At 39.5% G+C, this 13,662-nt stretch overlaps 7 protein-coding genes across 11 annotated transcripts; 3 read left to right on the forward strand and 4 right to left on the reverse strand.

Moving 5' to 3' along the window:
• The first annotated feature begins 24 nt into the window (after positions 1 to 24).
• LOC9301182 (tRNA (guanine(9)-N1)-methyltransferase) lies at positions 25 to 1,355 on the forward strand. Its single transcript, XM_002863280.2, has 2 exons — positions 25 to 881; positions 953 to 1,355. The coding sequence occupies exons 1-2, from the start codon at positions 87 to 89 to the stop codon at positions 1,190 to 1,192; spliced, it is 1,035 nt and encodes a 344-aa protein (XP_002863326.1). The 5' UTR covers positions 25 to 86; the 3' UTR covers positions 1,193 to 1,355.
• Positions 1,332 to 2,700, reverse strand: LOC9299403 (nuclear transcription factor Y subunit B-6). The gene is made up of 2 exons (XM_021028609.1): positions 2,368 to 2,700; positions 1,332 to 2,171 (listed from the first exon to the last, which is right to left on the reverse strand). Exons 1-2 carry the CDS (start codon positions 2,429 to 2,431, stop codon positions 1,534 to 1,536), a joined length of 702 nt encoding a protein of 233 aa, XP_020884268.1. The 5' UTR covers positions 2,432 to 2,700; the 3' UTR covers positions 1,332 to 1,533.
• LOC9301183 (trihelix transcription factor GTL1) lies at positions 2,683 to 4,804 on the reverse strand. Its single transcript, XM_002865063.2, has 2 exons — positions 4,035 to 4,804; positions 2,683 to 3,604 (listed from the first exon to the last, which is right to left on the reverse strand). The coding sequence occupies exons 1-2, from the start codon at positions 4,457 to 4,459 to the stop codon at positions 2,854 to 2,856; spliced, it is 1,176 nt and encodes a 391-aa protein (XP_002865109.1). The 5' UTR covers positions 4,460 to 4,804; the 3' UTR covers positions 2,683 to 2,853.
• LOC9301184 (nudix hydrolase 2) lies at positions 4,456 to 8,170 on the forward strand. 5 transcript variants are annotated; one of them, XM_021028590.1, is made up of 8 exons: positions 4,456 to 4,537; positions 6,263 to 6,452; positions 6,777 to 6,842; positions 6,937 to 7,074; positions 7,168 to 7,245; positions 7,325 to 7,506; positions 7,585 to 7,693; positions 7,792 to 8,146. In XM_021028590.1, exons 2-8 carry the CDS (start codon positions 6,288 to 6,290, stop codon positions 7,978 to 7,980), a joined length of 927 nt encoding a protein of 308 aa, XP_020884249.1. In that variant the 5' UTR covers positions 4,456 to 4,537; positions 6,263 to 6,287; the 3' UTR covers positions 7,981 to 8,146. The 5 variants fall into 5 exon arrangements, with proteins under 5 accessions (XP_020884249.1, XP_020884239.1, XP_020884232.1 ...); XM_021028580.1 differs by lacking the exon at positions 4,456 to 4,537 and adding an exon at positions 5,882 to 5,983; XM_021028573.1 differs by lacking the exon at positions 4,456 to 4,537 and having other exon boundaries at positions 5,990 to 6,452; positions 7,325 to 7,375; positions 7,472 to 7,506; positions 7,792 to 8,170.
• On the reverse strand, positions 8,144 to 9,247 carry LOC9299404 (nuclear transcription factor Y subunit B-2). The gene is made up of 2 exons (XM_002865064.2): positions 8,439 to 9,247; positions 8,144 to 8,408 (listed from the first exon to the last, which is right to left on the reverse strand). Exon 1 carries the CDS (start codon positions 9,023 to 9,025, stop codon positions 8,456 to 8,458), a length of 570 nt encoding a protein of 189 aa, XP_002865110.1. The 5' UTR covers positions 9,026 to 9,247; the 3' UTR covers positions 8,144 to 8,408; positions 8,439 to 8,455.
• An 800-nt stretch (positions 9,248 to 10,047) lies between these two features.
• LOC9301185 lies at positions 10,048 to 11,348 on the forward strand. Its single transcript, XM_002863282.2, has 2 exons — positions 10,048 to 10,806; positions 10,876 to 11,348. The coding sequence occupies exons 1-2, from the start codon at positions 10,608 to 10,610 to the stop codon at positions 11,166 to 11,168; spliced, it is 492 nt and encodes a 163-aa protein (XP_002863328.1). The 5' UTR covers positions 10,048 to 10,607; the 3' UTR covers positions 11,169 to 11,348.
• On the reverse strand, positions 11,322 to 12,210 carry LOC9299405 (acyl carrier protein 3, mitochondrial). Its single transcript, XM_002865065.2, has 3 exons — positions 12,136 to 12,210; positions 11,766 to 11,975; positions 11,322 to 11,691 (listed from the first exon to the last, which is right to left on the reverse strand). The coding sequence occupies exons 2-3, from the start codon at positions 11,973 to 11,975 to the stop codon at positions 11,503 to 11,505; spliced, it is 399 nt and encodes a 132-aa protein (XP_002865111.2). The 5' UTR covers positions 12,136 to 12,210; the 3' UTR covers positions 11,322 to 11,502.
• Between the last annotated feature and the right edge of the window lie 1,452 nt (positions 12,211 to 13,662).

Genomic DNA, 13,662 nt, shown 5'->3' on the forward strand with positions numbered 1-13,662 from the left:
ATTAGTTTCAAGAACAACGACGTCGTTTTGACACTTTCTTTTTTTTTTTTTGACCTCCCTTCCTTCTTCTTTGCTCTCTCGCGGCAATGGCGGCGGCGACGGGCAATGACGACGACAACGGCTGCTTCGATAACCAGCCAAAACCAGAATCTGAACCGGCTCCGGTAAACCTTTCGCCTCCTCTGTCGAAGAATGCTAAGAAGAAGCAGCTGAAGCAGCAAAGATACGAAGCGAAGAAAGCTGAGAAGAAGGCACAGGAGAAGGAGCAGAAGAGGAAAGAAGGAGAGAGAAAGCTTAAGGAATGGGAAGAAACCCTAGCGAACGCGACGGAGGAAGAGAGGCTGAAGCTGATTGAGTCGAGGAAGAGTCTTCGGAAAGAGAGAATGGAGAAGAGATCGGAGGAGAAGGAGAAGAAGATGGAGAGGCTTAATCGAGCTAAAGAAATAGGTCAAAAGATCGTAGTAGATGTTGATTTTGCTCATCTTATGTCTGAGTCTGAGATCTCAAGCCTCGTTCAGCAGATTATGTATTGCTATGCGGTCAATGGGAGAAGCACTTCACCTTGTCATCTATGGCTTACAGGAGTCCAAGGGAAGATGAGTACTGAGCTTGACAAGCTTCCTGGTTTTGAGAAATGGTTCATTGAGAAGGAGAGTAGGTGTTACATTGAAGCCATGGCTGATCAGAAAGATCATTTGGTCTATCTTACGGCTGATTCTGAAACTGTTTTGGATGATCTTGACCTCAAGCACATCTACATTATCGGTGGCTTAGTGGATCGAAACCGGTTCAAAGGGATCACCATGACCAAGGCTCAAGAACAAGGCATTAAAACAGCTAAGCTTCCCATTGGAGAGTATATGAAAATGTCAAGTTCTCAGGTAACTAACTAAAAGGCCACTTCAATTCTTGTCTCATTGTACTTTCTTAATGTCAAGTTTTATTGATTTAGGTTCTCACTGTGAACCAAGTTTTGGAGATACTCGTCAAGTTTCTGGAGACTAGGGACTGGAAAACAGCCTTCTTCACTGTCATTCCTCAGAGGAAAAGAACCGGACTTGATCCTGTTGATTGTTCGAAATTGGAACCTCTTTCTGAAGAGCATCTGGAGGAAGAGGCTGAGGCGGACGAGAGTGATCTTCTGGAGAGGAAAAAGGTATGCGTTGAAGTTCCTCTAGAAAGTAGTAGCTAGATGAAATGAAGATTATGCATATGAGAGTTGTTTCTGTAGCTGAGTTTTGGAATCTGGAATATTTAGTCCCTTTTATGTATGTTGAGGCAAGACGCATTGCGACTTTCACCGTCATTTTCGTAAGATCACATGCATGCGGTTTGGAAAACTAATGCTTTATTGACACACTTTTTACCACAAGACAGATCAGATGAAAAACACAATGTTCTTTCAACTAGATGACAACCAAAGAAAAAAGCATCATTGTTTTCGCTTAAACTTGAATTCATAAGCTACAGCTTGCGCTTACTAACGGTTATGACTCTCGCTCTGTCAGCTGTCTATGTTATTAGCCATTGTTCTCAGTACTTATGTTGTTGACTCGGAAATACTTCAACTCTGCCGCCACTTGCTGCTGAAGATGAACCACTCATCTTAGTATTAGGTTCGTTACCACTGAAAACAAACCCGTTCTGATGACGATAATGGTACTGCGCCATGTGAATCCCTGGCACAGGCCCGTAGGCTCCATACTCGGTCATGGTCCCATTAGGCCTCTTGACCACCAAGCCGTTGGTCATAGTAACGGATCCAGCACCGCAGCTAACCCCTCTTTCACCCTCCAACTCTCTGTAGCGGTGGAGGTACAGTGTGAGGGGTTCGATGTAGTCATCAAAACCGAGCTTGCTCATTGCCCACAAGACGTCCTCAGCAGTGATGGTCTTGCGCTGTTCCCGCTGGCACCGCTCATTAGCCTCCCCTGTTATGAAGCTGATGTACTCCGAGACACACTCTTGGATCGTCTCCTTGGAGTCATCTGAGATCTTGGCGTGGGCAGGTAAGATCCTCCGCATGATCCGTATCACGTTGGCAATAGGCATGAACCTGTCTTGCTCCCTCACTGTGCACTCGTCTTCACCACCGTTACTGGTTTTGTTAGGCTGGTTGAATTCTGGGGGACGCATACTGCCCTCTGCCATCAAAAAGTTGGCTGGTAATCCTAACAAAAAGAAGAAAAATGGAAGTTTTAGTGCATAATGGCTTCGATGACGTCTGCATGCACGGTTTATGAGATTGAAAAGCTATTTCATTCGCTGTTCGTCATGAAAATACTACAGACATGACAATGGAGAATGGTTTCGCATGCAACCGAATGAAGAAGCCTGTGAAAAGAGGGATATGGAGAATGGCACTACCTGGTGAAGGAGTGGTGTTGTTCACGGACAGCTTGCGGTAGCCATGGAAGCCTCCACGTTCCATATCTTTCTTTGTTCTAAATTCACGACTTTTGTGTTTGTGAATATCCCTAAAAAAATAATAATCAATGCCCGAAATTTAGAAGCATTTGAAGAAGAGAAGTGAATCAGAGAGAGAAGAGAGTAATTGGAATAAAGCTAGTATTAGTGTTGGCAAGTGTCAGCATTTGTAATTTCAGACCTCACAAGTTGTACAACGTGGCAGCCATAGTCGATGTGCCCGAGGATCCTTCTCGTCTCCCTTAGCCGTTACAATCACCCAACGTATTTGTCTTTTTTATTCGAACCTTCTACAAATACAGAGTCGTCGAGTTTAAAAATTAAAAACAAACTACACCAAAATATAAAAATTAAACTCGAGAAATCATCTACAAGTTCTCCTCCCGTTTTGCGTGCCAAAAACACCTATAATTTAAAATCTTTCACTCATTTTTCCCTCTCTCCCGAGGAATTAGTCTTGTAAAAATTTCCAAGTTTCTCAAAGTATGAGCGAGTCTTGCTGTGCTCAGGTTGTTTCCCCCCACCTTCCGTTACTCTCCTGTAGTACTTGTTCATGTTCTCCCACTTCTCCTTACACTTTTTAGCAGATCTTTCGTAGCCTCTTTCCTTCATTCTTTCTGATATCTCATCCCAAATCGCTCCCTTGTTGATCCCCGTCTTTTCTTCCACATCGCTTCTCGTACTTATCAATGCCTGCACTTCCTCTTGCGGCCACCTTCTCCCGCTGTTCCCACTGCCGCTTGAATACCTAAACTTTATCTCTCTTTGTGTCTGAGCGGATTCACATTTCTCTTCTTTACATTGTTCGGGAAGAATCTGCTGGAGTGGTTGCGGGAATTCAAAGTGTTTAGGGATCTCGATCTCGTCACCAATAACACTTCTGATGAAAGAGATGAGAGACAAGCTGCGTGCCAACTCTTGCTTCCGCGCCTCTTCATTCTGTATCATCCTCTCGATTTCCTGTTGCCTCCAAGCTTCCTCACGGCGTATTCTCTCCCCTTCCATCTTCTCCATCACCTTAATCAACTGGTTATGCATCTTCTCCTGCCGCTTCATCATACTCCCCACCAACTTCTCCAAGAAATGCTCCAGCTTTACCCTTGTTTCCCGCTTTCTTTTACCAGTGACGGTCTTGCGAACGTCCGAGGAAGAGTCGCTATCGCTATCAACAGAGGAGCTGCAAAATCAATTGGAAGTACTGGTCAAAACTCAAAGCTTCCAACATGATTTCATTATCTTATTAGAACTAATCATCCTAAAGTTTCTCAGAATCTATAGACAAACACTGCTTAGAAGTGGTATAAACAACCCTCAGAATATATATTGTAAAAGGTTGTAATGACGCCACATCAATCTGATTACTATCTGCAAAGTTTAATGCTTTAAGCTGAGATGTTCAAAGATGCAGCAGTTGGTTACCAATCTAGAATCAAATGAAACCGCAAAGCTCAAGTGTATAAAGAGGAAGAGAATGTGTTTACCAAACAAGCTTATAATAAACGTGAAAAAATTAGTCTCTTACTAATACAAAAAAAGTAACAACTTTTCACAGTAACAGATCCAAACTTGAACAAAAAGCTCACATTTTTTTAATGGTGAGATTATACCTGAGAGAGAGACCATCCCAAGAGATGCGATTTCGAGCTTGAAACTCCATTTGAAGCGGAAGAGAATCATCATCCTCCTTTGAAAACCCACGAGTCAATTGACCACTTTGCTCCACGTCAGCAATCTTGGATCCCAAAGGAGCTTCGAAGCAGCCAAACCCCATCTCCGGCAGCCTATCTAGGGTTCCGGCGAGAATATCAAGAGGATGTCGATCCTCCGACGGAAGCTTAACGCCACACCTGATAGGTTTCAATTTCTGAGGAGGCGAAGCCAAGTCTGCGAGCGTAGCCAAAGCGTCGTCGTTTCCCGATTGACGGCTACCGTACATCCACCCGCAGCCACCATCTGAGCCATCGAATGGGTTAACATCTTCGTCAAAGTCGTCGCCGACTCGTTTCCGACAGTCGCCGGCGAGAAGTTCCATTTCGGGAAAAGGTAAAAAAAAAATTAAATGGGCGGCGTGAAAGAAGAGACACTGGCCAAAGTAAAAGCAGTTCAAAGGGTAAAAAACTGTATATTTACCTTTATACCCTCAAAGGAGCAACATAACCTCCATTTTATCCTCAGTCGTTTTCTTACCCGTTTATACAACCCGACCCGAATATGTTTTGTGGCTCAGCTAGTAGATACCGACATAATTTTCTTCTCTTAAAATCATAAAATGCTAAAGAAACGTTAGATCGTAATCCTTATTAAGATTTGGAATTTGACAAAAATTAGAAGAAAATCATTGGTAATTTTATTTCTCTATCAAGCGTGTCATTATACAGACAACTAGAATTTAACCCGCAGTATACCGCGGCGCTATATTTTTCTAAAAAATGTAATATTATTTTTTTTAAAATTAATTGAAGATATATCATATTAATTTGTATTTTTAAATATAGATATCTATCTATGTATTATTTAGTGTATGATTACTTTTGTTTAGGTTTCAATTTTTGAAGTATAGATACGAAAACATACATTTTTTAAGTAACGATGTATGGTCAATTTTAAAATTTTGAATATTTTACTCCGCGGTATACCGTGGGTCGGTTTTTTTATAACTAAAAAATTTAAATTATAAGTTGTATTTGTTTTGTTAATATTGTTTCTTTTGTTTTGTGTTTAAGATTGTATAATGTATTTTGATTGTTAATTTTAGGATTTCATCTGTGATATAACGTTATTTATTAATATCGACCCAAACCCGTCATTCTATATAAACCTGTCTATATTATCCCGTTAGCTAAATTATTAGTGTTATAAAATCCAAGAAAATAAATTATTATTGTTACAAATCCAATAATTTTAGGATCTTACCCGTAGTTTACCGTTCTTTGAATGATTCTAAATTTATACTACTAATATATATTTTAAATTTATCATATAAAATATATGATTTCAAGTTTTTGTGTTTTTATTTTATTTAAATAAAGCAACGGCTTAAATGATGATAAAATATAGTTTTTTTCTTGTATGTGTATATGATTTTTCTATGTGAATATTTTGATTATTTTAAATTAATATTTTTATTACTATGCAAAATGTTAATATAAATATTTGCTATAAATTCTTTTTTGAAGATATATGGAAAGATTGCGTAAAAATTTTTAGAAACAAATTAGGCAAGATATTGTTTGGTTAATATCTTTTATTTAAATTTTGTAAAAGTAAATAATAAATGCCAATGACATTGACTCGTAAATAAGTTTCAACTCCAGGATTTATTTGCTAAATATACTCCAAAAATGTATATATAGATCCACATAAACTTTTCCATTTCCGCGTGTTAACTTTTGACCTTAAACAGAAAATATATTTTTTTGTTTTTGTTTAGCAAAATATATATTGAGAAAGGTATATAGTATAAAAATAGATTCGAGGCTTAAAAGTTCCTTCCTTTTTTAATTATTTCCATCATAGTTTGGGGAAACTGAAGTGCATTGGTGAAAAAAAAACACAGGTTTTGTACGCTCAATCCTTGAAAGAGTGTTCCATTTTGTAATTTAATAACTTTCAGATTTGTTTTGTCTGTTTCTTATTTAAGTGTAAGAGAATTGAGAAAGTAATAAAGGGCAAATCTTTTTGTGTAAGTTATTGAGTTTTTGAAAGTTGTGTTTTCTTCTCTAATGATGATGATGAGTTGCCGTTTGGCCAAAAGCTATGGTTTAATCAAATTATTGTTGAGTAATAATAATAATGGGCGTCGTCTTCCGGCTGATGGGTTCTCTGCGTTTCACAGTTGCTTCACCACGAGGAACAGATCCATGTCTGCTTCTTCCTCCTCTAATCCCATGTCCCGTGACGAGGCAACCCTGCTTCCGTCTGTTCAAGACAAGTACGGTGGCGTGATGACCGAGATGTCTCATCCCATGGATCCTTCTCTCTTCTCCACACTTCTCCGATCCTCTCTCTCTACCTGGACTCTTCAGGTTCTCTCTTCCTTCTTCCTCTTGTTAAATTTGTTCTGATTGGATAGGATCAGAATGACAAATTTTGTAATCCGAATTCAGATATTGGTACCGATTTGTTGTTACATAGAAGAATCATTGAAAAATTTGGTGTCACTATTCCTCTTGAAAATTATTGTATTCTAATGCGGGCCAGAGACTCTCTGTTACTTTGCTGCAAAGAAAGTGAATTCAACTTTTCCACTACAGTAACCATTGCTCAATAGGCCGGATAGACGGTGAATAGGACTATGAGCCGATCTACTGTCTATGATAGATCGTCTACAAACGTTTTTGTGTATGCAGGGCAAGAAGGGAGTGTGGATCAAATTGCCAAAGCAGCTTATCGGTCTTGCTGAAACTGCTGTTAAGGTGTTCTTGTTACCTGATGCTTAACCTGCAATCAGATTTCTTCAAAGCCCCTTTTGTTTATTCAAATCACTGACTGGTTGTGTACCATGTGTAGGAAGGATTCTGGTTTCATCATGCGGAGAAAGACTACTTGATGCTTGTGTATTGGATTCCCAAAGAAGACCATACGCTTCCTGCCAATGCATCTCACCGTGTTGGCATAGGTGCCTTTGTCATTAACCACAACAGAGAGGTGTGATTACTGATGAGATGAGAGATTTTCAGTGTCTTTTTGGAACATCTCCAAGAATGTATCACATCTCTTTTTCTGTATTTTTATCCTAAGGTGTTGGTGGTTCAAGAGAAGACAGGGAGATTTCAAGGCCAAGGTATCTGGAAGTTCCCCACCGGAGTTGTGAATGAGGTGCTGCTTCTTATCAAAGCTCATACCATGGTTAGGTTCAGCTCTCTGATGCGCCTTTCTTTTGTTTGTATTGACGTAGGGTGAAGACATCCATGATGGCTCAGTCAGAGAGGTGAAAGAAGAGACCGGAGTGAGCCTTCTTCATGCCTCAACTTTTCACTCTAGTATTTACAGTTTACATGAGACCAAGGCTAATCCCACTCTTCTTTGCATCGTATGTTTTCAGGTGGATACAGAATTCGACCAAATATTGGCCTTCAGGTTGCAACTCCAACTCCAACCGCATAATCTTCTATATTGCAACATAACTGATTATTATCTGTTTTAAAATTCTGGCAGACAAACACACAAAGCGTTCTTTGGAAAGTCAGATTTGTTCTTCGTGTGCATGTTAAAGCCCCTTTCTTTGGAGATCAATGCACAGGAGTCAGAGATTGAGGCAGCTCAGGTAACATATTTTCCTCCCCACTTGAACGACTCTCCAGTCTCATCCGCCAAGACACTCATAAACCTCTTCTCTTTCTGAAAATGGGAACCTTGGTGCAGTGGATGCCTTGGGAGGAATACATAAAGCAACCATTTGTACAGAATTATGAGCTATTGAGGTACATGACAGAAATTTGCTCTGCTAAAACCAACGGAGACTACGAAGGTTTCACTCCTCTCCGCGTCACCGCACCTGATCAACAAGGCAACTTGTACTACAACACCCGCGACTTACATTCGCGCAATTGACCTTCTTGCTCAACAAACAGAGCATTCCTCACAGATTCTAACGAAGCTGGTTTCTTTGCTGCCTCTCTATGTAAGCATTTTGACACTTGAATCACTACGTAGCTCTCACCAAAACATAAAGACATCCCTAATGAAAACATTTGCATTCAATGCTATCCAAATCCAATACAATGGCTTTAGTTACATACAAGATTCAATGAAGCAGATTTGATTCGTTAGTGAATCCTATTGTTCAACAAGCACACTTGATCTTCTTTACACAGCCGCAAATTCTAAACCCTTAATGCACATCTGATTTTACATCACCAACACCAATGTTCGTTCTATCACATGATACCTTATATATCGAAACTTTTATGGGTCGTAAAAATAGGCATGTGTATACATGTATTTATGTATCTATATACAGAGAGAGAGAGAGAGAGAGAGAGAGAGAGAGAGAGAGAGAGAGAGAGAGATCCACTTCACCAATCTTTTAAGTCCTTGTCCTACCGGAGGCAGCTCCACCTCCACTGTCGCTACCGCCACCAGTGGCTCCATACATATGGTTCTGCTGGTGAAGGAACTGATGATGTTGGTGATACTGCATCCCACCACCACCGTAGAACCCAGCGCCATCGCCAACAGCATCTCTCTGATGCTCTCCGACCTCAGCACCAGTCTGTGGCCTCCCCAGTCCAGTCCTCTCCCCTTCGATCTCCCTAAACCTCTGCAAGTAAACTTTCAATGGCTCAACATAATCCTCAAACCCTAGAGTGGTCATAGCCCAGAGCAAATCGTCGCCGTTGATCGTCTTCCTCTTCTCCTTCTGACACTTATCCGATGCCTCTCCGGTGACGAAGCTTATGAACTCGGAGACACACTCCTGCATCGTCTCTTTGGCATCTTTGGAGATCTTGGCGTTGGCGGGCAAGGCTTTCTTCATGATCCTGCTGACGTTAGCGATCGGCAAGAACCTGTCTTGCTCTCTTGGAGACAACGAGGACTGTCCGTTGGGATTATTCCCGTTTTGCCCTCCACCGGAATCCCTGTCGGAATCTCCCATTTCTGATAATTACAAGAAATCAAAAAAAGATGGAAACTTTACTCTTTTTTTCAAATCATTCCACCAATGATTCAAAATCGAATTCAATTGGTGGTTTGACTTGAGTGGGAAGACTGAAGCGAGAAAATTAGGGTTTAAGAAAGAGTAAAAGAGCAGGTGTGAATTGGTAAGTGTCGGCTGGGATTGTACACAGTGGTGAAGGAGTCGCCGGAGTTTATATAAAAGCGAGGAAGCACGACTTCTGTTCACGTGATCTCATATGAACCGTCCATTTACTGATAAGATTCTGACAACTGGATTCGTGCTCGACCGTCGGATTGGAATGATCTTGTTTGAGAGATAAAACCAGCCCCTTTAACACTCTGCCACGTGTTGTGGACCGTTAGTGGACCCGTCCGACCTTTTGTCTAAATCCGACGCGCAGAAGGGGAGCGTGGTCAACAATCATAAGAGAGAAAGAGAGCGCGTGTAAGACACGGAGCAAAGTGGAAGGCGTTAGGGGGACAGAGGGTAACTGCCACTCAACGACCCATCGGTCAATTTTTCACTTTTTTTTTTTTTTTTTTTTTGTGTTAAGAGCGAATTGGGTTGGGATCATGACTGAGGTATTGAGGGTGTGTGGTCTGTGGTGGGGTTCATGGCCATCAAACTGCATCGACCAATCAGATCAAACAGCTGTTTGGAAACAAAAAGCGTCCCACTTTTGACGGTCTCGATCTTCTCCGATCCATTGTCGCTTTTCTAAGCGTGTGATTAGTTAACAATAATCACCAGCTCCCAGCTGTATTAAGCTCTTAATGATACTATATCACACTAATGCTTGTCCCACCTGGAATCCTAATGGGCCGTCAATATTTCAATTTCAAAGACCCATCAAAGGTGATGGACCTTTTTACCGGCTAATATGCTAGTTTTGGCCCATACTTTTTTCCTTTCCTCATCAAAATGTGTGGTTTGGTCAACAGAACCTTAAAGGTCTAGTGCTGCTGACTCCTTGAGCTAGATACTCTGCCACGTGGAGACGACTAAACCCACGAATGTGAATCTGTGTTGGAGTATATAGTTGAAGGTAGGCTTGAATCTTTTGGTTCCTGCATGACTACTCCAATTGAATTGTGGCTTTAATTAAATGAAGAAAAGGAGAAACGTCACACTTGATACAAAAACGTTGCACCAAATATTATTAATAAATTATACTTATACAAGGAGTGAAAGAGTAGGCGAACCACTCAGTAATTGCTTCCAAGTGCCGTCTCTCTTTCTCTCTCGGTTCATTGTTTCATTTGGAAGATTCAGCTCTAAATTTGACCCTAAAAAAGTCAGCCATGTATTAGTTTTTTTATATATTTAGAAAAGAGATACAACTAAAAAGAAAAAGGCTACTATATGGTATAAAGAGAGACACTGCCGTACAGAGCTGTGTGACCTGAAGCCACCACGCAAAGGGTCTCTTCCTCTTCTTTAGCTTCCTTCTTCTCTATATATTCATGCTATTTTCATTTCTTTAACAAAATCCAACGTATTCATATGCAGAGAAAGCCAAAAAAACAAACAAACAAACCTCTTTTCTTTGTGTTTAACGATGGGAAGCTTCTTCATCCTCCTTTGCTTCTTGTTATTCTCCTTCTTTTTCTTCAACGGAGCATTTGGGAATACATGGACCAGAACGGAAATGGTGGAGATGGCTGGCTACGGTGAACAGAAACTCTCCTCTGTCATCATCGCCGGATCTCTTCTCTGCGACACTTCACGTCCTTACCTTCACTCTGTCCCTATTCCAGGTATTTGTTTCTCTACCTTCCTCTTCACGTTTCTTGTCTTCCGTCCGAATACTTATATGATCCTCATAGGTGCCACTGTTGCCATCAAATGCCAAACTGGATCCAAAAGGAGGTCCAAATGGATTAAGGCTGTTACTGATGAATTGGGAGAGTTTGAAATCGATCTCCCCTCCCAACTCCACGCGATTCCAGACCTCGAAAACAAATGTTTCATCAAGCCAGTATATGTGCCTAGGCACTATAGATGCTATCACACCTCTACCAATATACACAAACGTATTAAACTTGTTTCCTCTACCAATGGCCTCCGAGTCTACACCTCAGGGAAGATCAGGTTACAGGGCCACACTTCAAGATCATAGCAAGCTCGTTGTGTCAACAAAAGATTTGAACAGAAACAACAGATTCTTCAAGTTCCATCTTGTGAAAAGGATTTGTTCTTTTGGTCCTCGTTTGTTTAGCTGGCGCTACAGTCACAGAACCGAGTTGAGTCTCTCTAAATTGTTTGCATCATGTATAAAAAGGCTTCTATGTTTTTGATACAAGATAGTGTGATCACATTTGAATATGTATCAGATGAAAAATGTTTAGCAGCACAAACCCCAAATAATATTGGGTGAAGCAAAGACATCAACCATGTCTCTAAACTTGCATTTACTCAACATTGAAGACAAGACTGAAAGGCAGAGATATCACTCAGGACTCAGACGCTTTGGTAGGAGTTTCAGAGAGTATGTAAGTTGCAACATCACCACAACAAGTAAGCTTATCAGCTTTCTCATCAGGGATCTCAATCGAGAACTCTTCTTCAATAGCCATAACTAGCTCCACCTTGTCTAAGCTGTCCAGCGACAAATCCTTCTGAAAATCAGCCCTTTCAGTAACCTGCAAGTAAACAAGCCGTCTTACAAAACAAAAAAGGTTACACACAGAGAAAAAGCAGCAGTTTTTATAATAACCTCAGAGGTGTTGGTTTTGTCGTATTTCTTCACCAGTTCAATAACCCTGCTCAAGATTTGATCTTGGCCTCCATCTGCATCAGCTGCTTCTGATGTGAAATTCATATAACCAATACTCTTGAAACCATTCTCGTTCTGAAGAAGCAAAGTGGGTCTGACAGAGACTCTCAGTCTCAAGTGTTGCAGAATGGAGCTCCTAATGCAATGCATCTGAAACAAACATTAGCATTTCAATCTAAATGGACGAATTTCTAATCAAGTCTCAGCTTTTATGGAAGAAATCAAATTCAAGGTGATAAAAATTGAAACTTTATACACCGAATTTCAAATAGAGACGATAACATAGATCGAGAGCTCTTTGAAGCCATACCTGCGAGTGAGGATTCTTCTTAGGTCTAATTCCTCTGAAGCTGGAGAAAGAATGGTGGTAGAGAGAGAGAGCAGAGAGTAGAGAACATCTACTGGGCCGAAAACATTATTGGGCCTTAAGATAACATAGGCCTTTTTGGGATGCGGCGTTTCGTCTTCTTCTTTTCAATCAAATTGTAGGCCCAACGAAGCTTATGGCTTTTCCCATACAATTCTCCTGCTCATTTCTAATTATATAAACCTATTTTCCCCGAATTAGTAAGGCTGCTTAATCTTGGATTCTTGCAAGATGAGTTTTATTACTAATAGAACAAACAAACTTTAATACTAGTATACAAGAGATAGTTGATAAATAGGCTATAAGACTTGTCGTGTATTACTATTATGATTAGTGGACTAATATTCAATTCCATCTCCATGTGTCTAACGTTTGATGTCACGCTTTTAATGAATTAATAGACCTTGTCTATGAATACATATTAGGTGATCCGAATTATTAAACTCTGGACTAGTGTTGTAAATTAAAAAAATTAAAAAATAAGTGGTATACATATATTGACTGACTTATGTAATGCAAACCGTATTCATTGTCAACGGTAGATATTTGACTTGTATATATTACTCCCTCTGTTTTTTAAAAGTTGTCGTTTTAACTGTATTTGGACAAATTAAGAAAATATATACAATGACTATATTAACCTCATAAAAATGACAAGTAATTATTTACAAATAATTTGTGTTCAATAAAATGAGGGTAATTTGGGTAGTTATTGGCATAAATTACATTATTACCTTAAAACGACAACTAATTTAAAACAAAAAAAAAAACTCTAAAACGACAACTATTCGAAAACGGAGGGAGTACATACCATCAATAAAAACATGTTTTTTTTTTATAGATAATAAGTCCCTTTTATTAATTGTAGATGTAATAATCTAGTGGTTTGTATGAATGTTGTCGATCTAAGTTTAAACGGACATAACATTGTTTTCTAAAGGGTGTAAATAAAAAAAATTGGACGGCAAAAGAAGTGATTAATTTAAAGAAGAAAAGTAAGCTTATGAAAGTTGGTAATAATAATTTGGAAGCACAAGTAATGCCTTGTGTACTTGGAACATCTTCCACTTGGTGATAAATTATTTTAAAAATGATTATTCAATTCATAACATATTTAATTAGTTTATTTGAAAGGAAAATGAAGGGGCATATAAAAAAATTGTGGGATGGCAATCTTTATCATCGTCATCAACCATTCCCCATGTTCCTGCCCACTTTGATTCCCCAAAAGCTCTAATACTAAGAATTTCATGCCATTTTCATTTTAATGTAAAAAAATTCATGCAATCAAATTATTGTATTTGAAAAGCACATGTTGCATCTTTCATAATCATCTGATTAACGAACCATAAAAAAAAATGTATATGCTAATGTGTAAATATTTAGCATATAAAAATGAAGTTAAAATCTAGTAGAAGGAAGAAATCAGGGTTAATGATAGATAGATTTTTTAACTTAAGGGGAAAAAGG

The sequence above is a fragment of the Arabidopsis lyrata genome (assembly GCF_000004255.2).
Source record: "Arabidopsis lyrata subsp. lyrata unplaced genomic scaffold ARALYscaffold_8, whole genome shotgun sequence".
In the NCBI taxonomy this organism is placed as follows: Eukaryota; Viridiplantae; Streptophyta; class Magnoliopsida; order Brassicales; family Brassicaceae; genus Arabidopsis; species Arabidopsis lyrata.

Bases quoted from the DNA above. Each gene is read 5' to 3' on its own strand.
- LOC9301182 (XM_002863280.2), top strand. From the start codon at position 87: ATGGCGGCGGCGACGGGCAATGACGACGACAACGGCTGCTTCGATAAC. The intron at 882-952 runs GTAACTAACTAA...TTATTGATTTAG, and splicing joins TGAAAATGTCAAGTTCTCAG to GTTCTCACTGTGAACCAAGT.
- LOC9299404 (XM_002865064.2), bottom strand. From the start codon at position 9,025: ATGGGAGATTCCGACAGGGATTCCGGTGGAGGGCAAAACGGGAATAAT.
- LOC9301185 (XM_002863282.2), top strand. From the start codon at position 10,608: ATGGGAAGCTTCTTCATCCTCCTTTGCTTCTTGTTATTCTCCTTCTTT. The intron at 10,807-10,875 runs GTATTTGTTTCT...TGATCCTCATAG, and splicing joins TCACTCTGTCCCTATTCCAG to GTGCCACTGTTGCCATCAAA.
- LOC9299403 (XM_021028609.1), bottom strand. From the start codon at position 2,431: ATGGAACGTGGAGGCTTCCATGGCTACCGCAAGCTGTCCGTGAACAAC. The intron at 2,172-2,367 runs GTAGTGCCATTC...TCTTTTTGTTAG, and splicing joins CAACACCACTCCTTCACCAG to GATTACCAGCCAACTTTTTG.
- LOC9301184 (XM_021028568.1), top strand. From the start codon at position 6,150: ATGATGATGATGAGTTGCCGTTTGGCCAAAAGCTATGGTTTAATCAAA. The intron at 6,843-6,936 runs GTGTTCTTGTTA...TACCATGTGTAG, and splicing joins TTGCTGAAACTGCTGTTAAG to GAAGGATTCTGGTTTCATCA. The intron at 7,246-7,324 runs GTGCTGCTTCTT...GTATTGACGTAG, and splicing joins CCACCGGAGTTGTGAATGAG to GGTGAAGACATCCATGATGG.
- LOC9301183 (XM_002865063.2), bottom strand. From the start codon at position 4,459: ATGGAACTTCTCGCCGGCGACTGTCGGAAACGAGTCGGCGACGACTTT. The intron at 3,605-4,034 runs GTATAATCTCAC...TTGATTTTGCAG, and splicing joins TGGGATGGTCTCTCTCTCAG to CTCCTCTGTTGATAGCGATA.
- LOC9299405 (XM_002865065.2), bottom strand. From the start codon at position 11,975: ATGCATTGCATTAGGAGCTCCATTCTGCAACACTTGAGACTGAGAGTC. The intron at 11,692-11,765 runs GTTATTATAAAA...GTTTACTTGCAG, and splicing joins ACAAAACCAACACCTCTGAG to GTTACTGAAAGGGCTGATTT.